This window comes from Salmo salar, chromosome 16 (assembly GCF_965601325.2).
Source record: "Salmo salar chromosome 16, fSalSal1, whole genome shotgun sequence".
Taxonomy (NCBI): domain Eukaryota; kingdom Metazoa; phylum Chordata; class Actinopteri; order Salmoniformes; family Salmonidae; genus Salmo; species Salmo salar.
The window spans coordinates 46,258,622-46,281,739 of NC_138306.1; the positions used below are offsets into that span (position 1 = coordinate 46,258,622).

General features: G+C 44.4%; 2 protein-coding genes across 2 annotated transcripts; one reads left to right on the forward strand and one right to left on the reverse strand.

Annotated features, from left to right (window-relative positions):
• The first annotated feature begins 31 nt into the window (after positions 1-31).
• On the forward strand, positions 32-19,987 carry trmt13 (tRNA methyltransferase 13). Its single transcript, XM_014149416.3, has 11 exons — positions 32-306; positions 14,719-14,768; positions 14,870-14,936; positions 16,311-16,373; positions 16,595-16,664; positions 16,754-16,860; positions 16,945-17,112; positions 17,237-17,309; positions 17,681-17,755; positions 17,935-18,358; positions 18,499-19,987. Exons 1-11 carry the CDS (start codon positions 172-174, stop codon positions 18,671-18,673), a joined length of 1,407 nt encoding a protein of 468 aa, XP_014004891.2. The 5' UTR covers positions 32-171; the 3' UTR covers positions 18,674-19,987.
• lrrc39 (leucine rich repeat containing 39) lies at positions 17,336-22,589 on the reverse strand. The gene is made up of 8 exons (XM_014149417.3): positions 21,890-22,589; positions 21,642-21,747; positions 21,338-21,494; positions 20,982-21,118; positions 20,388-20,533; positions 20,129-20,281; positions 19,698-19,876; positions 17,336-19,306 (listed from the first exon to the last, which is right to left on the reverse strand). Exons 1-8 carry the CDS (start codon positions 22,009-22,011, stop codon positions 19,233-19,235), a joined length of 1,074 nt encoding a protein of 357 aa, XP_014004892.1. The 5' UTR covers positions 22,012-22,589; the 3' UTR covers positions 17,336-19,232.
• Between the last annotated feature and the right edge of the window lie 529 nt (positions 22,590-23,118).

Below are 23,118 nucleotides of genomic sequence, written 5' to 3' on the forward strand. Positions count from 1 at the left end.
AACTACTACAACACCAAATTAACGACACGCCATAGCTACTACTGGATATAAATGTGTAAAACATACTCAGTCATTGAGTTGCCGCTTCGTGAAATGTAGACCACCTGGAACGCGTCCCCATTCTATGGTACTGTAGTTTGATGACGCGGTAACTATACGGAAGTTGTAAACATGGAGCTCCCCACCGCGGACGGCCTGTCTGCACCTCTGCCTGGAAGATGTGCTTTTTACGTGGAAAAGAAAAAACGATACTGCAAAATGATAGTTGGAAGTGGAAAAGCATATTGTGGGGAACATGCTAATGCGGTAAGTAGAGCAGGACACCACCACACTGTTTGACACAACTGTCAACGTATTCCCAGCCAGGGTTAGCCCCATAAACTACCACCTGACCGTGGGGGATTGGTGTAGGCTACTGTTATGGCAACTGAAGATAGGTGACTAAACTCCACTCCATGGTGAATGAAGTTTCAGATTAACTCCACCAACGGAGTGATGCAGAGACCAGGCTAAGTGAAATTAATCTCCGACTACATCGATTCGGCCATAGACTGTAACAAAATATGGATGAAGCAAATGCCGCGTTCATGTGCCAGTCGGAACTAGGGACCTCGAAAATGTTAGACGCAGCACGTGTATAACTACAACCAATTAGCAAGTCGGAACTTCCGAGTTTCCTAGTTCCGACTAGAACGTGAACCAGACCCCAAAAAAATATGGATGAAGCCATTACCCCATTGTTTGTTATGAGAATGCTCAGTGGCACATTTGATTATCAGGAAGTCATTTCAGCAGGTCATCATCTTACTACATGGAGGAGTTTTTGGAAACGTTGCATGTACAGTTTGAGTTACTCTAGGACAGGTTTCCCCAACTGGTGGCCCGCAGGCCGAATTTGGCATGCAGGTGGTTTTTATTTGGCCCCACAATTTTTCTAAGCATAAAAGACTGTAAAAACACCAGGAAATCAGCTCCAAGTGATTTTCATTTAGGAAATCTGTTCCCAAGTATTCACACGCATAATAGAGAGAAACGTGTTTGTATACAAATGTAAGCAAGGTTTGAAATGATCTATTTGGGGTTCTTGCAGTCAAATTGCAATTTACAAATTATTTGTAGCTATGTTCCGGCCCCGACCATCTAGTCAAGAAAAAAATCGGTCCGAGGCTGAACCTAGTTGATGATCCCTGCTCTAAGAAGTGATGTTGCAGACTAGCTCAGTGCTGCCACCGCTCATGGAGTAACTCAAGTTGAATGCTGACCAAGGTACTGCAGGCTGGCATTAGCAACAAAATTATCCTTATAACATTGTCTGTGTATGATTTTAAAGTAATTGGTTCAAATTAGGGATGCACAATATATCGGTGAACATATCGTAATCGGCCGATATAGCTAAAAATGCCAACATCGGTATCGGCCCGATGTCTAGTTTAACGCCGATGTGCAAGACCGATGTCAAAGCTGATGTGCATACCTATATTACGTCATGTACCTACGTTATGACGCCACGTAAAATGTTGCGTTACATGTGCAACACAGCATTCCTAACCTAGCCCACAACGTCTGCTGTGTGGATCGAGCAGTCAACAAGTCGAGCAGTCATTTGAAAGAGGAAGAATATTTCAGCGAGACAGCTCAAAGGTGAAATCCATTAAAGCCAAGATAATGGAATTCATTGCCCTTGACAATCAACTGTTCTCTGTCGTGGGTGATGTTGGCTTTCGCGACTGGTCGAGCACCGGTACACACTACCATGCATGCTATTTTTCAGATGTTGACCTACCGGAGTTACAAGGTAATAGCGTCACTGCTATTAGCTTCACGACATACTATGGAACGCCATTTGGGTCTTTGCGTGTCAAAAAAGACACACGTCAAATAACAATATTTGACGCATTAAATAAGATTTTAATTTGACACTTGTCAAATAACACAGTTCTATTATAGAATGTTGTGTGCTCTCAATTTGCACATGCAAGCCAAGCTCCACCACTACTATCAGTAGCACTGTCAAAGCTGTACAAAAAAGTCTGAAAACAAGCCACAAACGATGTGTTTACAATACCGCATTGGTAATAAAGCATTATTTGTTCGACCGCAACTTCTGGGGTAGCTAGCTAGCTTTACCTTGGTACCTTACGAGCACCAATACAACCACCCTGAAAACAATTACCAGTAGAAACTGCAGTCATTTTCATTATCAGTTCATGAAAATAAATAGCTAGCCAGCTACTTAACCCTGTTGCCCAAAGCTAACGTTATAAGCAGCCAACTAGCTTCATCTGGCTAGTGATGCTCCACCGGACTGGGTTATATGTTGTGAAGCTAGCCACAATAAGGATTAGGCACAATAGTGGAATTTGTGATTTGCCTTCAAAATAAAAGTACCTTTTTGAAAGTGATGCAGAAGGTTACAATTGGTGGAATCATACCATATTTAGACTAGATAATATTAAACAAGATTGGAATGTGAAGCAATGAAGTGGGTATCCGTCTACTCGGTGACACCCACAGAACACAACTGGGAAGAGTTTACGCAAATATTAGCATTGTAGCTCTTATCACAGAACTGTGACTGTGAAATCACCTCCCCAGTCAGCCAATTGTGTATTGACATTCATATTGCACTGTACAGCTTTACCTAAGGATTGGGGATCAATGAAATGTGGTATCAGTTTACTCAATACCCAATATATGTTTTCCCAAAGTCCACCTCAAAGTTATCAGACTCCAAAACATCCACGCAGTATTGTTTTTCCTCTGGAATACTGTTCAATACACATAGGTTGACAATAAATGTAGCTCAATTCAGTTGTTTCAGAGTCCCGCAATAAGTGCTACGACACTAATGTTCTCTGGGTGTCACTGAGTAGATACCTATGGATTGTGGATCAATGACATGGGGTAAGGCTGTACAGTGAAATAAGTATGCCCCCAATGCAATTATAAAGTATAATACATCCAGTGTGATTTCAACAGATTTGTCAAATTAACAAATTATTGTCTTTTGACTTTATATAACATTCCAACCTTGTTTTGCAGGATTTATTCAATTATAGCATAATTCTACTATTTGTATTAATTTGCATCACTGTCAATGACATATTTTATTTTGAAGGCTAACCGCAAAGTCCACTACTGTGGCTAATTCCTATTGTGGCTAGCTCCACATAGATTGGTCCGACCACAATTAATCAAATAAGAATTGTCTTATAAATTAGGGTTATTTTAAATCATGACACCTAGCTATATAGTTACAGTTGTAGTCGGAAGTTTACATACACTTAGGTTGGAGTCATTAAAACTTGTTTTTCAAACACTCCACAAATTTCTTGTTAACAAACTATAGTTTTTGCAAGTCGGTTAGGACATCTACTTTGAGCATGACATGTAATTTTTCCAACAATTGTTTACAGACAGATTATTTCACTTATATTTCACTGTATCACAATTCCAGTGGGTCAGAAGTTTACATACACCAAGTTGAATGTGCCTTTAAACAGCTTGGAAAATTCCAGAAAATTATGTCATGGCTTTAGAAGCTTCTGATAGGCTATTTGACATAATTTGAGTCAATTGGAGGTGTACCTGTGGATGTATTTCAAGGCCTACCTTCAAACTTGGTGCCTCTTTGCTTGACATCATGGGAAAATGAAAAGAAATCAGGCAAGACCTCAGAAAAAAAATTGTAGACCTCCACAAGTCTGATTCATCCTTGGGAGCAATTTCCAAATGCCTGAAGGTACCACGTTTATCTGTACAAACAAAAGCACGCAAGTATAAACACCATGGGACCACGCAGCCGTCATACCGCTCAGGATACCGCTCATGTTCTGTCTCCTAGAGATTAACGTACTTTGGTGCGAAAAGTGCAAATCAATCCCAGAACAACAGCAAAGGACCATGTGAAGATGCTGGAGGAAACGGGTACAAAAGTATCTATATCCACAGTAAAACGAGTCCTAAATCGACATAACCTGAAAGGCCGCTCAGCAAGGAAGAAGCCACTGCTCTTAAACCGCCATAAAAAAGCCAGACTATGGTTTTCAACTGCACATGGGGACAAAGATCATACTTTTTGGAGAAATGTCCTCTGGTCTGATGAAACAAAAATAGAACTGTTTGGTCATAATGGCCATCGTTATGTTTGGAGGAAAAAGGTGGGAGGCTTGCAAGCCAAAGAACACCATCCCAACCGTGAAGCACGGGGGTGCTTTGCTGCAGGAGGGACTGGTGCACTTCACAAAATAAATGGCATCATGAGGAGAGAAAATTATGTGGATATATTGAAGCAACATTTCAAGACATCAGTCAGGAAGTTGAAGCTTGGTCGCAAATGGGTCTTCCAAATGGACAATGACCCCAAGCATACTTCCAAAGTTGTGGCAAAATGGCTTAAGGACAACAAAGTCAAGGTATTGGAGTGTCCATCACAAAGCCATGACCTCAATCCTATGGAAAATTTGTGGGCAGAACTGAAAAAGCGTGTGCGAGCAAGGAGGCCTACAAACCTGACTCAGTTACTACAGCTCTGTCAGGAGGAATGGGCCAAAATTCACCCAACTGATTGTGGGAAGCTTGTGGAAGGCTACCTGAAACGTTTGACCCAAGTTAAACAATTTAAAGGAAATGCTACCAAACACTCAATTAGTCTATGTAAACTTCTGACCCACTGGGAATGTGATGAAAGAAATAAAAGCTGAAATAAATCAATCATTCTCTCTACTATTATTCTGACATTTCACATTCTTAAAATAAAAGTGGTGATCCTAACTGACCTTAAAACAGGGAATTTTTACTTGGATTAAATGTCAGGAATTGTGAAAAACTAAGTTTAAATTTATTTGGCTCAGGTGTATGTAAACTTCAGACTTCAACTGTAGCTAGCTAACTATAGCTACTGAAAAAGATTGTCGGTTTGCTATGTTTTTGGGGAAGAACATTGTTTGCATCCATGAGCTAGTTAGCTTTTTTTACGACCAGCATTCATAGCATACGTATCGATGAATCGTTGTGACATATGAAGTACGAGTTATAGTGTAATCAATATGTAATAACTGCGTAAAAAATTCATGAACGAGTTCAATTATTTTGTGTCGTGCAGTCATATTCAGGTCCTGATTGGTCAACAAGCTTATTTGACACGTCAAATAGTGTTACTTGAAAAAAATAGTTTGACGTGTATCTTTTTTGACACGCAAAGACCAAAGGGCGTTCCATAGAAGTCCTGGTTGAAAATGAACAACGAAACAAGTAAGTGAAATAAACAGGTTTTGATTATGTTTTACTGGTAATGGGGACATACGTCAATGCCAACAAAATAACTTTTTGGTGTGTGTGTAACCTTTATTTAACTAGACAAGTCAGTTAACCTGTCTGGGCTAGGGGGCAGTATTTTCACGGCCGGATGAAAAACGTACCCAATTTAAACAGGTTACTACTCTAAAAATACCATAAAGATAGATTTTAAACAGCGTTTGACATGCTTCTAAATACGGTAATGGAACATTTTGACTTTGTCTCTGGTTCCGCGCTCACACGTTATGCCTTTGGATAAGTGATCTGTACGCACGAACAAAACTGAGGTATTTGTACATAAATATGGATTATTTCGAACAAAAATATTTCTTGTGGAAGTAGAAGTCCTGGGAGTGCATTCTGACGAAGATCAGCAAAGGTAAGACAATATTTCTAATACTTATTCTGAGTTTAGGTTGCCCCGAACTTGGCGGGTGTCTGAATAGCTCGCCGTGATGGCTGAGCTATGTACTCAGAATATTGAAAAATGTGCTTTCTCCGTAAAGCTATTTTAAAATCTGACACAGCGGTTGCATCCAGGAGTAGTCCATCTATAATTCTTTAAAAAATTGTTATATTTTGTCAACGTTTATGATGAGTATTTTTGTAAATTGATGTGCACATTCACCGGACGTTTTGGTGGGAATACATTTTCTGAACATCACGCGCCAATGTAAAATGCTGTTTTTGGATATAAATATGAACTTTATCGAACAAAACATACATGTATTGTGCAACATAATGTCCTAGGAGTGTCATTTGATGACGATCGTCAAAGGTTAGTGCTTCATTTAGCTGTGTTTTGGGTTTTATTGACACGTCCTTGCTTGGAAAATGGATGGCTGTGTGATTATTTTTGTCTATGTACTCTCCTAACATAATCTGTTTTGCTTTCGCTGTAAAGACTTTTTGAAATCGGACAATGTGGTTACATCAAGGAGAAGTGGATCTTTAAAAGGGTGTAAAATAGTTGTATGTTTGAGAAAGTTGAATTATGACATTTTGCTGTTTTTGAATTTGCCGCCCTGATATTTCACTGGCTGTGTCCCGCAGGTGGGACGCTAGCGTCCCACGTAGCCCATAGAAGTTAAAAACAAATTCTTATTTACAATGAAGGCCAAACCCGGACGACGCTAGGCCAATTGTGTGCCGCCCTATGGGACCCCCAATCACGGCCCGATGTGATACAGCCTGGATTCTAACCAGGGACTGTAGTGACACCTCTTGTACTGAGATGCAGTGCCTTAGACCGCTGCGTCCGTGTGTGTGTGTTAACTATTTAACTGTACTAGAATGCTTAAAAGGCAGCTAAAATGTTAAATATCGGTTATCGGTGTCTGTTTATTGGTTCCGGCCCAAAATGTCATATCAGTGCATCACTAGTTCAAATACAAAAATCTAGTGAAATAGAAGCAATGATTGTGTTCTGATTTTCTTTTTTATATATATCCATGAATATTGACCACGAAGATTGCCATTTCCTCATTCACTATAATGGGGGAATCCTGTTATCTGGAAACAATGCCTGCGTGTCAAGTGTCAGTGTGCAGCGGTTAGGACGGAGTCAGGCGCAGGACACAGAACTGAGTAAAAGACGTATTTTACTCAAAAAGAAACAACAACAATTTCCACGCAGGGAAAAACACACCAGCTCACAGAAGTCTTGAACACTAAACAAAGAACTAACACGCACAAAACCATGTGGGAACCAGAGTGTTAAATAGGGAATAAATTATAACTTAATGGGAACCAGGTGTGTACAATCAAGACAAGACAAAAATTGAAAAAAGAAACGTAGATCGGTGGCAGCTAGAAAGCCGGTGACGTCGACCACCAAACGCCACCCAAACAAGGAGAGGCACCAACTTCGGCGGAAGTCGTGACATTACACCCCCCCCCCCCTTGACGCGCGTCGACACCGGCCTCGGGGATGACCCGGAGGACGAGGCGCAGGACGTTCCGGGTGGAGACGGTGAAATTCCTGCAGTAAGGAATGGTCCAGGATGTCCTCCACCGGCACCCAGCATCTCTCCTCTGGACCGTACCCCTCCCACTCCACGAGGTACTGAAGGCCCCTCGCCCGACGCCTTTAGTCCATGATAGCTCACACAGTATACGCCGGGGCCCCCTCGATGTCCAGAGGGGGCGGAGGAACCTCCCGCACCTCAGACTGCTGGAGCGGATCAGCCACCACCGGCCTGAGGAGAGACACATGGAACGAGGGGTTAATACGGTAATCAGGGGGAGCTGTAACCTATAACATACCTCGTTCAGTCTCCTCAGGACTTTAAATGACCCCACAAACCGCGGACCCAGCTTCCGGCAGGGCAGGCGAAGGGGCAGGTTTCGGGTCGAGAGCCAGACCTGGTCACCGGGGTCTCACTGCGGTGGCGGTCGGCGCTCGCCTTCTGTCGCCGGATGGCCCGTTGCAGGCGCACATGGGCAGCGTCCCATGTCTCCTCCGATCGCCGAAACCATTCATCCACCGCAGGTGCCTCGATCTGGCTCTGATGCCACGGTACCAGGACCGACTGATAACCTAGTACACACTGAAACGGAGACAGGTTAGTGGAGGAGTGGCGGAGGGAGTTTTGGGCCATCTCTGCCCAAGGGATGAAAGCCGCCCACTCCCCCAGACGGTTCTGGCAATAGGACCACAGAAACCTACCCACATCCTGGTTAACTCTGCCCATTACTCTCGGGGTGAAACCCTGAGGTCTGGGGGTCTCGGTCAGCCTGACATTCCATGAACGCCCTCCAGACCCTCGATGTGAACTGGGGACCCCGATCAGACACTATCCTCAGGCACCCCGTAGTTCCGTAAGACGTGAGTAAACAGGGCCTCCGCAGTCTGTAGGGCCGTAGGGAGACCGGGCAAAGGAAGGAGACAGGAGGCAGGACTAAGAAAACCGATCCACAACGACCAGAATTGTGGTGTTTCCCTGTGACGGAGGAAGATCCGTCACAAAATCCAATAGGTGTGACCACGGCCGTTGTGGAATGGGTAGGGGTTGTAATTTCCCTCTGGGCAGGTGTCTAGGTGCCTTGCACTGGGCGCACAACGAGCAGGAGGAAACATAAACTCTCACGTCCTTAACTAAAGTGGGCCACCAGTACGTCCCACTAAGACAGCGCACTGTCCGACCGATGCCAGGATGATCAGAGGAGGGTGACGTGTGGGCCCAACCGATCAATCGATCGCGTACATCATTTGGAACGTACAGACGCCCAACTGGACACTGGGTGGGAGTGGGCTCCGTACGTAACGCCCGCTCGATGTCCACGTCAACCTCCCATACCACCGGTGCCACCAGGCAAGAAGCCGGAAGTATGGGAGTGGGACCCATGGACCGCTCCTCTGTGTCATACATCCGGGACAGTGCGTCTGCCTTAGCGTTCTGGGAACCTGGTCTGTAGGGTAGGGTGAAAACAAAACGGGTGAAAAACACAGCCCACCTTGCCTGGCGAGGTTTCAGTCTCCTCGCCGCCCGGATGTACTCCAGATTGCGGTGGTCAGTCCAAATGAGGAAAGGGTGTTTAACCTCCTCAAGCCAATGCCTCCACGCCTTCAGAGCCTTGACAACAGCCAACAGCTCCCGGTACCCCACGTCATAGTTTCGCTCCGCAGGGCTGAGCTTCTTCGAAAAGAAAGCACAGGGGCGGAGCTTTGGTGGCGTACCCGAGCACTGAGACAGCACAGCTCTTATCCCAGCCTCGGATGCGTCCACCTCTACTATGAATGCTAAGGAGGGATCAGGATGAGCCAGCATGGGAGCCGAGGTAAACAGAGCCTTCAGGTGACCAAAAGCCCTGTCCGCCCCAGCTGACCACTGCAGTCGCACCGGTCCCCCCTTCAGCAAGGAGGTTATGGGAGCCGCTACCTGACCAAAGCCCCGGATAAACCTCCAGAAGTAGTTGGCAAACCCTAAGAACCGCTGCACCTCCTTTACCGTGGTTGGAGTCGGCCAATTACGCACGGCTGAAATGTGGTCATTCTCCATCTCCACCCCTGACGCGGACAGGCGGTACCCTAGGAAGGAGACGAACTGTTGGAAGAACAGACATTCCTCAGCCTTGAGTACACGTCATGCTCCAACAGTCGACCAAGCACCTTGCGCACCAGGGACACATGCTCGGTGCGTGTAGCGGAGTATATTAGAATGTCATCTATATACAGGACTACACCCTGCCTGTGCAGGTCCCTGAAAATCTCGTCTACAATGGATTGGAAGACTGATGGAGCATTCATCAACCCGTACGGCATGACGAGGTACTCATAGTGCCCAGAGGTGGTACTAAATGCCGTCTTCCACTCATCCCCCTCCCGGATACGCACCAGGTTGTAAGCGCTCCTGAGATGCAATTTGGTGAAGAAGCGCGCCCCCTGCAGTGACTCTGTCACACTGGCTATGAGAGGCAGCGGGTAACTGTACTTCACCATGATCTGATTTATACCTCGATCGTCAATGCACGGGCGTAAACCTCCTTCCTTCTCCACAAAAAAGAAACTCGAGGAGGCAGGTGAAGTGGAAGGCCGAATGTATCCCTGTCCCAGAGATTCGGAGACATATGTTTCCATAGCCGCAGTCTCCTCCTGTGACAGAGGATACACTTGACTCCTGGGAAGTGCTGCATCTACCAGGAGATTTATCGCACAATCATTTTAGATATTTACATTTACATCATTTAGCAGACGCTCTTATCCAGAGCGACTTACAATCCCCCCCCCCCCCCCCCGTCTTTTTACAGAAGGCGAGAGCCAAATCGGCATATTCGGGGGGGATGTGCATGGTGGAGACCTGGTTTGGACTCTCCACCGTAGTTGAACCTATGGAAACACCTACACACCTCCCTAAGCACTGACGTGACCATCCCTTGAGAGCCCTCTGTTGCCACGAAATAGTGGGGTCATGAGAGGCCAACCAGGGAAGCCCCAACACCACAGGAAACGCAGGAGAATCGATCAGGAAGAGACTAATTCTCTCATGACCCTCTTGCGTTATCATACATAGTGTAGCTGTGACCTCCCTAATCAGGCCCGACCCTAAAGGACGACTATCTAAGGCATGTACAGTGAGGGAAAAAAGTATTTGATCCCCTGCTGATTTTGTACGTTTGCCCACTGACAAAGAAATTATCAGTCTATAATTTTAATGGTAGGTTTATTTGAACAGTGAGAGACAGAATAACAACAAAAAAATCCAGAAAAACGCATGTCAAAAATGTTATAAATTGATTTGCATTTTAATGAGGGAAATAAGTATTTGACCCCTCTGCAAAACATGACTTAAGTACTTGGTGGCAAAACCCTTGTTGCCATCACAGAGGTCAAACGTTTCTTGTAGTTGGCCACCAGGTTTGCACACATCTCAGGAGGGATTTTGTCCCACTCCTCTTTGCAGATCTTCTCCAAGTCATTAAGGTTTCGAGGCTGACGTTTGGCAACTCGAACCTTCAGCTCCCTCCACAGATTTTCTATGGGATTAAGGTCTGGAGACTGACTAGGCCACTCCAGGACCTTAATGTGCTTCTTCTTGAGCCACTCCTTTGTTGCCTTGGCCGTGTGTTTTGGGTCATTGTCATGCTGGAAAACCCATCCACGACCCATTTTCAATGCCCTGGCTGAGGGAAGGAGGTTCTCACCCAAGATTTGACGGTACATGGCCCTGTCCATTGTCCCTTTGATGCGGTGAAGTTGTCCTGTCCCGTTAGTAGAAAAACACCCCCTTAGCATAATGTTTCCGCCTCCATGTTTGACGGTGGGGATGGTGTTCTTGGGGTCATAGGCAGCATTCCTCCTCCTCCAAACACGGCGAGTTGAGTTGATGCCAAAGAGCTCCATTTTGGTCTCATCTAACCACAACACTTTCACCCAGTTGTCCTCTGAATCATTCAGATGTTCATTGGCAAACTTCAGACGGGCATGTATATGTGCTTTCTTGAGCAGGGGGACCTTGCGGGCGCTGCAGGATTTCAGTCCTTCACGGCGTAGTGTGTTACCAATTGTTTTCTTGGTGACTATGGTCCCAGCTGCCTTGAGATCATTGACAAGATCCTCCCGTGTAGTACTGGGCTGATTCCTCACCATTCTCATGATCATTGCAACTCCACGAGGTGAGATCTTGCATGGAGCCCCAGGCCGAGGGAGATTGACAGTTTTTTTTTTGTTTCTTCCATTTGCGAATAATCGCACCAACTGTTGTCACCTTCTCACCAAGCTGCTTGGCGATGGTCTTGTAGCCCATTCCAGCCTTGTCTAGGTCTACAATCTTGTCCCTGACATCCTTGGAGAGCTCTTTGGTCTTGGCCATGGTGGAGAGTTTGGAATCTGATTGATTGATTGCTTCTGTGGACAGGTGTCTTTTATACATGTAACAAACTGAGATTAGGAGCACTCCCTTTAAGAGTGTGCTCCTAATCTCAGCCCGTTACCTGTATAAAAGACACCTGGGAGCCAGAAATCTTTCTGATTGAGAGGGGGTCAAATACTCATTTCCCTCATTAAAATGCAAATCAATTTATAACATTTTTGACATGCGTTTTTCTGGATTTTTTTGTTATTCTGTCTCTCACTGTTCAAATAAACCTACCATTAAAATTATAGACTGATCCTTTCTTTGTCAGTGGGCAAACGTACAAAATCAGCAGGGGATCAAATACTTTTTCCCTCACTGTAACGGGAAGGGCACATCAACAGGAACAATAGGGATCCCTAATCTAAGTGCAAATGAACAGTCAATAAAGTTCCCAGCTGCGCCTGAATCTACTAGCGCCTTATGCTGGGAATGCAGGGAAAACTCAGGAAATTCTATACATACACACGTGTGCAACAGGGAGCTCTGGATGAGTCGGGTGCCTACTCACCTGGGATGATCCACCAGTGCCCTGCCTGCTGCCTCGACTCCCTGGGGAACCTCCCCAGCACCGACCAGCAGTGTGCTCTCTGCGGCCACAGGTGGTGCAGGAAACGCCCCTCCTCCCCTCCGGTCACCCTTAGGGCAGCACCTCCGAGCTCCATAGGTGTAGGATCGGAGGTGCTGCGGGATGGAATGGACGGACCCCGATCCGGACGTCCGCCGGTGGCTAACGGGTTATCCAGCCGGATGGATAAATCCACCAGCTGATCGAGGGTAAGGGTGGTGTCCCTGCATGCCAGCTCCCGACGAACGTCCTCACCTAGACTACACCGGTAATGGTCGATCAGGGCCCTCTCATTCCATCCCGCTCTGGCAGCCAGGGTCCTGAAGTCCAGTGTGAAGTCCTGTGCGCTCCTCATCCCCTGTCTGAGATGGAACAAGCGTTCCCCCGCCGCTCTCCCCTCAGGTGGATGATCGAAGACCGCCCGGAAGCGGCGGGTGAAATCCTCATAGCAGACCAATGCTGCGTCTATTCCTCCCCATTCGGCGTTGGCCCACTCAAGCGCTTTCCCCGACAAACAGGAGATGAGGGCGGACACGCTCTCGTGTCCCGAGGGAGCCGGGTGGACGGTCGCCAGGTAGAGCTCCAACTGGAGCAGGAACCCCTGGCACCCAGCAGCCGTCCCATCATATGCCCTCGGGAGCGAGAGCCGAATCCCACTGGGTCCAGGTGACGGAGGGGTGGACAGCGTTGTGGGTTGGGGTGAAGTTGATGGGGGTGTGGGAAAACCTCTCTCCCATCGCTCCATGGTGTGCAGCACGCGATCCATGGCTGTGCCAAGATTTTGGAGCATCGTCGCGTGCTGCTGGACGGGCTCCTCCACTGGTAACGGAGGACTGGGTGCACCTGCTGACTCCATATTAGGTGCGTATTTCTGTCTGGTGTCAGTGTGCAGCGGGTAGGACGGAGTCGGGCGCAGGACACAGAACTGAGTAAAAGACGTACTTTACTCGAAAAGAAACAACAATTTCCACGCAGGGAAAAACACACCAGCTCACAGAAGTCTTGAACACTAAACAAAGAACAAACACTCACAAAACCATGATCAGTGATCAGCTAGAAAGCCAGTGATGTCGAACGCTGCAGGAACAAGGAGAGGCACCAACTTCGGCGGAAGTCATGACACTGCGGTACCGCGGTCGGCCTTCAACCTGAAATCCTCAATGCGAGGTGGCAGTCGTTTCTCCCTGGATTCGTCCAAGGTCAATACTTAAAAAAAGATTACATTCTGAAACACTTACCTTGTACCTATGTTTATCCTCTGGTTCCGTGGCTTTCTTTGTTAGCAGAAATCCATACTTTTTCAATAAACGTTAATCAGATACAACCACAACTGTTTCCTTGTTGAGATTCAATTGGCACATGTGCATTTGCACTGAGTTGCCATCTTAGAGCAACAGCAATGAACAAACAGTCAGTTGTATTTGATTAACGTTTATTAGAAAATGATCTATTTCAGCAAACAAAGAAAGGAACGCAACTACAGAGAACAAAAATAGGTACACGGTAAGCGTTTAAGTTTTGACATTGGACGAATCGATGAAGTCTGAGCTGAATTCCATAAAGCTGATAATGTTGATCAGACACTTCCAGCTCCATGGAGTGGAATTTAGTCAGCTACTGTGGTTGATGTTTACAATACAAGGAACAGCTAGCTAACTCATGAGATGGCAACAGTAAGCAGGTTTCCATCTCACCTTTTTTAATGCGAGTACAGTACCTTTTTTTATGACCGGCCTGATGGAAATGGGAAAAATGTTGAGCTTTCCAAATGTCGACAAAACAAAATAGGCTAGACAAGGTATCTTTGTCTGTAAAATTAATTATGCGAGAAATGTTGGTGGAAACGCCTTTATTCGCAAATATTGATATAATAACATATCAAAGTAAACTTGGAGTCACGTGATGACGTGTGGTCCTCCTACAACTCGTCAGGAAAGCATGCTGTTTATTAGGATACAGATGAAATAAGTTATGATGACCTTAACAGGGTGGTGAAAGTGCAAGGTGATGAGCTTGATGCTCCTTTCTATTAAATATCCAGGGTTTCAGGTGACATGATCATCGATACTAGGCTGCCATTTGACAAATAAAAATAATCTTGCTCTTTTGTCCATAATAATCCCCTGATATAGGCTATAGATGCGCTCTAGCTAACAGCGGGCAATACTGTATCTGCATTCTTTTGGCTAGAGCCAATCTTTATAACAAACATTTATGTGAGAAAACCATCAGTAGAGTTGAAAATGCGATGGAAACCCATTCAACTTTGAGTTTTTATTCGGTACATGGGAATTTAACTGCAAAAGGTATTTTTATGTGCATGACGTCGTCACGCAGCGCCTTTTCTTTGTACATTTGATGGAACATCAACATCTCATATGTTTTTATGCAGATTTTAGAATATGCACATGAAAATCTGTCGCCAATTGGATGAAAACCTAGCTAGTGGGAGTGATTATAAGTTTCATATGGCAACTTCTTCTCTTGTGCTGTGTTTAGGAAAAGGACTGTGAGAAAAAAAGAATACCATGTCCTCTGGATCCAAAACAGTGAGTTGGTACTTGGGAGAGACAAAATCCAGAATTTTAAAAAGGTAAATTGTACAATTTCAGGAGAATCTCTAAATCTATGATTTCTTCTGTCTTTGTAGCACTGTATTCGAAGACCTTTTAGCAAAACATCTGAAGAAGTGCAACTCCAGAGAGAAACCCAAACCTGTAAGTTGAATATACACTGACCAAAAATATAAACGCAACATGTAAAGTGTTGGTTTCATGAGCTGAAATAAAAGATCCCAGAAATTTTTCCAAAGTACAAAAAGCTTATTTCTCTCAAATTTTGTGCACAAATCCGCTAGTGAGCATTTCTCCTTTGCCAAGATAATCCATCCACCTGACAGGTGTGGCATATCAAGTAGCTGATTAAACGGCATAATCATTACACAGGTGCACCTTGTGCTGAGGGCAAAAGGCCACTCTAAAACATGCAGTTTTGTCACACAACACAATGCCACAGATGTCTCAGGTTTTGAGGTAGGGTGTAATTGGCATGCTGACTGCAGGAATGTCCACCAGAGCTGTTGCCAGAGAGTGTCATGTTTATTTCCCTACCATAAGCTGCCTCCAACGTTGTTTTAGAGAATTTGTCAGTACGTCCAACCGGCCTCATAACCATAACCACGCCAGCCCAAGACCTCCACATCCGGCTTCTTCACTTGAAGGATTTTCTGAGATGAATTTCTGGACAATTTGTCAGAAACCATCTCAGGGAATCTCATCTGCGTGCTCGTTGTTCGCACCAGAGTTTTGACATGACTCGAGTTTGATGTCGTAAACGCTTTTAGTAGGCAAATGCTTACCTTCGATGGCACACGGATGAATCCCAGTTTCAACTGTACCGGGCAGATGGCGTCGTGTGAGCGAGCGGTTTGCTGATGTCGGTGTTGTGAACAGAGTGTCCCATGTTGGCGGTGAGGTTATGGTATGGGCAGGCATAAGCTACGGACAACGAACACAATTGCATTTTATCGATAGCAATTTGAATGCACAGATACCGTGACGAGATCCTGAGGCCCATTGTCGCGCCATTCATCAGCTGCCATCACCTCATGTTTCAGCTTGAAAATGTCGCAAGGATCTGTACACATTTCATGGAAGATAAATGTCCCAGCTCTTCCATGGCCTGCATACTTACCAGACATGTCACCCATTGAGCATGTTTGGGATGCTCTGGATCAACGTGTACGACAGCGTGTTCCAGTTCCCACCAATATCCAGCAACTTCACACAGCCATTGAAGAGGAGTGGGACAACATTCCACAGGCCACAATCAACAGCCTGACCAACTCTATGCAAAGAAGATATGTCGCGCTGCGTGAGGTAAATGGTGGTCACACTAGATACTGACTGGTTTTCTGATCCATAACCCACTTTTTTTTAAAGGTATCTGTGACCAAAAGATGCATATCTGTATTCCCCATTTGTTCAGTGTAATTATGAGAATACATACCCAGGTATCTCAAATACATTGGCCTAAATATCCCTTCTATCTGCCTAAAATTATGAATCTTTCTTTCTCCTATGCAAATGTAGCTGTTCTATGTGCAAGATATTAATGCTGGACCAGCCATTGTTGAGGACACCCCCAAAGATGAGGTAATGTCAAAGACGCATACACATTGACATGAAAGGGAATTCTCAACATTTTGCTAGTGTTGGAAGCTTAGCTGATTTCAGCATTTAGTCACTAAAGTGACATTATTTACTAGAAACTGGGTGTATGTCTTATGAGCAGAACCTTAGAAAGATGCTGACATGACCTACAATAGAGACACACCATGATTAAGGCCATACTTACATGATTCACTTTTATTTAGGTACCTTTATCAGATCGCAGCAAAGCAGAGTTGAACCTGCTCATAAAAAAACTGAAGACTGCCGTCAAAGGTAAGCAATACCTAACAGCATTCACTGACATGCTTAACATGATTAATCCAATGTGGTGTTTAATGTATGAGCCCCCAATGTTTCTGCAGGGTTCAAATGCAAACATGAAGAAAATATACAATCTCACCCTGCTCTCCATGAAGCTTTGAATGATCCAAAGAATGGGGACTCTGCGTTCAAACACCTGAAGCAACAGGTACTTTAATCTCACATGATTTGCATTTATTTATATACATTATCTTTCGATATAAATTAATGTATGATTTGCCTGTTTTAAAAGGCGTCCCTTTTAGGAAACATGGAGGATTTGCACCTGCTTGGACCTAACAGGTGTTTTGTTGAGTTTGGTGCAGGGAAAGGCAAGCTTTCCCACTGGATCCATGTCGCTCTGAAAGCCCATGACGACATCCATTTCCTGCTTGTGGAAAGATCAAGCGCTCGTTTTAAAGTATAACACCACCTGTTAAGCTATGTTTTATCTTTCAAACCGTTTATACATAAAGTGATTTATTTGGCTGTGCACACATCTTCACTGTTAGGTAATTGTCCCCCCAATTCATTATCTCATTCAGGTAGATGGCAAACACCAAAATTCTGATACCAAATTTGAAAGACTACAAGTGGATATTCAGCACCTTGATTTGCGTAAGTAACTAAATTTAAAAGCCACATTTAATTTGAATAATATTTATTCACATAAAACAGTCAATCAGTTATCATGTAAGACGTCATCACATACAGGCACCCTACCCTGTTAGTGTTTTCTGGAGGTGAAGTGGATTATACTTTTCAACACAGTGAAAGAGATGCCACACCCTCTAAAAATGTACGTGATGAGATCACCCTTCAAACACAAGTGGGCACTGACAAATTGCCTGGGAAGCACACTTATATATTATGAAGATTAGAAGGATTTGTACAGCCAAGTACAGAGTTGATTTAAGAATTGAACAAAGCACTAGCAGGCACGATGAGTTGAGCTTTTCTGAAACCTTTTCCTGTTATTTGCCTTTTAGGTAAAGTTCCTCTCCTCCAAGAAAAGGGACTTCCAGTGGTTGGAGTGGGCAAACACTTGTGTGGCGCAGCAACAGGTAAGACCAGGCACTACATCTGAGTACTAGGTCTCACCAGGGGGGTAAGATCTTGTACTGGAATCTTGAATGGTGTTGAATTTTGAAAGGCATCATAGAAGTGGTTCCAAAAAGAATAGTTATTTATTAATGCGTCTTTGATTCACTCCTTGCTCACTAACCTCCACCGCACTGAATAGACCTTGCTCTTCAATGCCTACTGGGCAACCCGGAGACTGCGCCCCATGGGATCGAAGATCAGCCACCCAGCAAGCGTTCAAAGCTCCAGCAGCAGCCTGGAGAGTCTACAGGACCGGAGCTACAGCCCATTCCCAGGGCGGCAGGGGAGACTGCTGCTGGCCAGGAGCTGAGGGTAGGTGGGGTGGCCATCGCCTTGTGCTGCCACCACCGCTGTGACTGGAGGCATTATGTAGGCAAGGAGTTCTTCAAGGAGAAAGGACTAGGTGCCTCTGAGTTCGCTGCCTTCCTGCGCATGTCAAGTTGGGCGACCTGTGGCTCGAGACAAGCAAGACAGACCTCTCCACCACAAGGTCAAACTGACCAAACGTTTGAGGAAGAGGAGCACGAGGCGACAGAAGAGGCTGAACTAGACAGCTTGGAAGGGTGAGTATTGCCGTTGAGCTGTAGACATAAATTGCACCCATGTCGCATAGTCATTGTAACATAGACTGAAGACCTGTCATCACATTGTGTCCAACATAAACCTCAATTGCTTCATCTTTTATTTTCTTCTGTACTATTAGAGTGTTGAATGCTGAGGACCGTGAACACATAGGACGCCTGTGCAAGCTGCTGATTGACCAGGGCAGGGTTCACTTCCTGCAGCAGAAGGGATTTGACTCCCGCCTACTCTACTACACCAGCTCAGACGTTTCTCTAGAAAACGTGTTGCTAACTGCACTTCCCGCCTCGCGGTGAAAATAAATTCCATTGACAGTGCAACATGCGCGGTGCACGGACAGCACAACTCTCTATTTTGAGCAGTGCTATTTATCTTGATACTTTTCCCTTTTTTTTTAAGCCAAGAAAGCAAGCAACCTGTTTGCAGTTACAGAAAACAGACTGTTAACAGAAGAAAACAGACTGGCAACAGAAGAAAACAGACTGGCAACAGAAGAAAACAGACTGGCAACAGAAGAAAACAGACTGGCAACAGAAGAAAACAGACTGGCAACAGAAGAAAACAGACTGTTAACAGGGCAAAAAGCTCAGGACATAGCAGACAAGACTATGGTTGGAGTCAATTCCATTTAAAGTGTAGTCAATTAATTTTTGTAAATTATTTTAAAAATGTCCAGGAAATTTAAGTGGATTTGACCCCAATGTTGGACAAGTTAGATTTCCCAAAAAGATGAAGAAATGCTCAGAAGGACATGCTTGACAAGACCAGGCCGTCACCACACGGAGGACGAGACGCTGTCCACAACGGACAAGGCAGGAACCGACAGAGGCCAACATGAATGACTGCTACAGTAGGTCACAATGACGGTGCAGATTCTGCCACAGCTTCAAGGATCACATTTAGTTCTGAGGTGTAGTTTGACTCAGGTGCTGAAACAGACATTTCAAAAGGACAGTGTCATTAAAGAGCAATTCCGGGGGGGGGTCTACAAAAATGCAAATACCTTTTGGCATGATTTGTTCCAGGAACAATTAGTAATATCCCTCATAAATATTCATAGTAGTCAGCAAATGACAACGTGTCTTGGAAGCTAGCTAGTGAGTCAAACTGCACTAGATGGCACCGTTCGCTTTGATACAGAACGTAACGTTAGCTGGATGAGTTGAGGACTTTTCTCACCTCTTGGACTGTGAGTGGTAACGTTAGCATGTTTTTCTGCGTGCATTTAACTGGAATAAACGTTTCAATAAGATGTCAGCTTACCCTGCTATTAGTCAACAGATCACCATACAGTTCAAGTACATATTTGTTGGTACATACGATTTACACGATGCATATTTAGCATGGCGTTAACTCTTTTCCGTGCCTCCTGGCAGTAGACGCGCATGAAATCTCGGCCAAACATCTCTCTGTCATCCTCTTCCTCATCCTCAGATTTCTTCGGGGCAGCAGGCAGCTCCACTTCATATGTTAGAGGGTTGTCTCTGAAATTCACAAACCTGCAAGTATAGCGAACATGATGAATGAAGATTAATTTGTTTTGATATAAAATACATTGGTGGAAATCTTTTGCTAGTTTTAATATGAATATAAAGCATTTGTAAATACAATTAATGACTCCTGGCTTACATATTTGTTTACCCGCTTTTATTAGGTTAATTGTTGCCGATCTGGGCCAATACATTTGTTTGTCTACAGTCCACTCATCCCCAAAACAACCAATAGCTCCCACCCCTAGACATGGCTCTCACCTGAGGTTGTTCATATCCTCCATCATTGAGGGAATGTCATGTAGCTTATTGTTGCTAAGCACCAGCGTGTCCAGGCTTCGCATGTAACAGATGTTGTCAGGCAGGAACTCCAGTTCATTCCTCTGCAGCCACATAGTATGCAGCTTCTCCATTCTGGACAGAGCAAGCACATATGTATGTCGTTTTTTTTCTTTCTCGTGTATTTCTATCAATATGCTGTGCTTGGATATATGGTTATGGTAGATGTGTGTAAGCCTACCTGTGGATGTCATGTGGTAAGCTCTGCAGCCGATTTCCACCCATATCCAACCATTCCAGGGCAGGCAGACTCACCACACTCTCTGGGATCTCGGTGAACTGGTTCATGGAGAGATCCAAGTGGCAAAGCTTCTTCAGGTTGCCAATCTGAGGACAACAGAACGGGAAATTAGCACAGTGAGGGACACGCACATAAATCATCATGTACCTAGAAGGTTCCATTAAAGGAATATAAAAAATTAAAAAAACACTACTTCATATTCATCATCTCCAGCACCACCCCAACATCAACATATGTGAAAATGGCGCGTTTCTATGTTTTGTAGTAAAAAATATTGAGAAAGATGAGCGTTTCCAATGACATCAACAAATTAGTAGGCAATGCCCACTCACAATTGGTCAAAATCACACGATGCACACCAATGATGTCATTGGAAACACTTCAATTCCTATATCCTTTTTATTACAAAACATAAAAAAGCACAATTTTCACATATGTTGATGGTGGGGTGGTGCTGGAGAGGATGAATATGAAGTTGAAAAATGGTTTAGTTTCCCTTTAACATTAAACCAACAATCATGCCATGTTGGGTACCTCTGAAGGCAGCTCGTCAAGGTCCCTGTTCATTGCCAGCTCCAGTTTCTCCAGGTTCTCACAACAGCCCAGTTCTTCTGGAACACTTTGCACTCTATTGTAGCTCACCAGCAGCTCCCTTAGCCTGGTCAGTTTACCTAGAGAGAGAAAGCTACACAGTAGGCCATGTGTTCTGACATGAAGCACAAGTCATCATCCACTGGGCACAGACGACAATTCAATTTCTATTCCATGTTGGTTCAACATACTTTCAATGAAATTACGTGGACACTTCGTGATTCAACCAGTGTGTGCCCAGTGGGCAGCGCCTGTGATACATTCATTGAGGGCATGTTACATGCAACTGGTTTACTGACCAATCTCTTTTGGGATCTCTGTGATGGCATTTCGGGACAGGTCAAGAACAAGCAGATTCTCAAAGCTGGAAATGAAGCGGGGGATTGTCTGTAGTCCAACCCTGTGAAGCTGCCACTCCATGAGCTGAGGAAAGTGAACCAAGGCTCGAGGCAAAGTCTGTCAAAGAAGAGTAGTCAACATAAAAAAAGGGTTATCTGGTGGTATGCTTGTCAATTTTCCCCAAAAGTAGAATTTGTCATCAAAATAGAACAGCAAGTGTTTTTACACAATCATACGACATAGAGTTAAGATGATGGAAGATACCTTCCATTCTTCTTTCTCTATCCTTAAAATGACACGTCCTTCCTCTGTCACCACCTTCTCTTTCAGCTTGGCCAATATTATCCGATCTTCCCAGTTATGTCTCACCCTTTGGTATAGATGTAGAGCAATAAGTATTAGACAGGTCCAAGTTATCTCAGTGGGTTTGGGCTCATTCACTTTCAATTAAGCCTATTGGCTTACCCATGGGTATTAAATATTCAATAAAATGATGGATAAATATCACTCACCTACCTACACCGGCCCTTTGTTCTTGTTGCTTCTGCAGATCTTGTTTTGTTTTCTTAATTCTAGTCTCCCAAAGGGACTTGATAGAGCTGACAGAGCCACTGCACACTGCCACCCCGGTCATGGTGACCCTACACCAACTGTTCAAACAGCTCCCAAAAAAGTCTAAACTCAAAACAGGACTGGAGTCTGGTTGATCACTGCTTCCCTTAATTAGATGGACAGAGCTAGACAAGGACAGATGCAGGAAATTCTCTGCTCAGATTTCTTGACTGCAGAAGGAAACTCACTCATAATGATGATTGATAACATAAGATTATGTAGCCTGTTTTTTATTAGGATCTTCATTCATCTTCCATATCAAGAGTAGATAACTCTTTCACATAATTGACAAAAATGATTAAATACATCTGTCACCCCAAATAGACTGTAAAGTTCAAGGAAGCACTAACACAATGTGCGAGTTCAAAACCGATTGGAGCACAGCTGTAGTAGTCCTGTAAGAAATTGTAAAATAGTACTTTCTAGATTGGACAAATTTGCATCAAGAAAACCCTTGTAATAAATTCCTCACAAATCTCTTCAGTGTATTCCATTGTGTTGACGGAATAGCTTCTTTGCTTTGAAAATCTTGTAAGAGTAGCAATAGACCTCGTCCCATGTCTGTCAGTGGTGTTCCTTGATGAAACGTGACCCTAGAGGAGGTCTAATTTTAGTCAGGGGTAGAACACTGAAAATAGTGTTGGTGGTCACATGCTAAACTTGGCACATGGACTTCTGTCGCCCCTGACCACACATTTTTTCAGAAAATGGTAGGACGAACAGAGTGAAATAGTTTGTGTTGGAAAACCTTCAATGTCCATGCAACATGTTTGTCCTCTGTTTAACGGGGAGTGAAATAAGAATAATTTAGGATCAGCTCTATTTGTTTCAAAATCTGAAAGATAGACTAAAAGACTGAGCAATGGTCAATGGAAAGATGGTTACATTTTAAATAGACTGTAGGCCTATGTGATCTACAGACCTTTTATTAGCCATAAAGAAATACTGGGAATTTTCAACCTGTACTTCTGTCCCATGCTTTACTTTCAGGTTTGGTAACAACTGTTCATTTCCTATAGATCAGGGCAGTCAAACTCATTCCATGGAGGGCCTAGTGCAAGGTTCGGGCCAAATTTGCACCCCCCCCCCCCCCCCCAAAAAAAAAGAATAATATTTTTTTCCATTATTG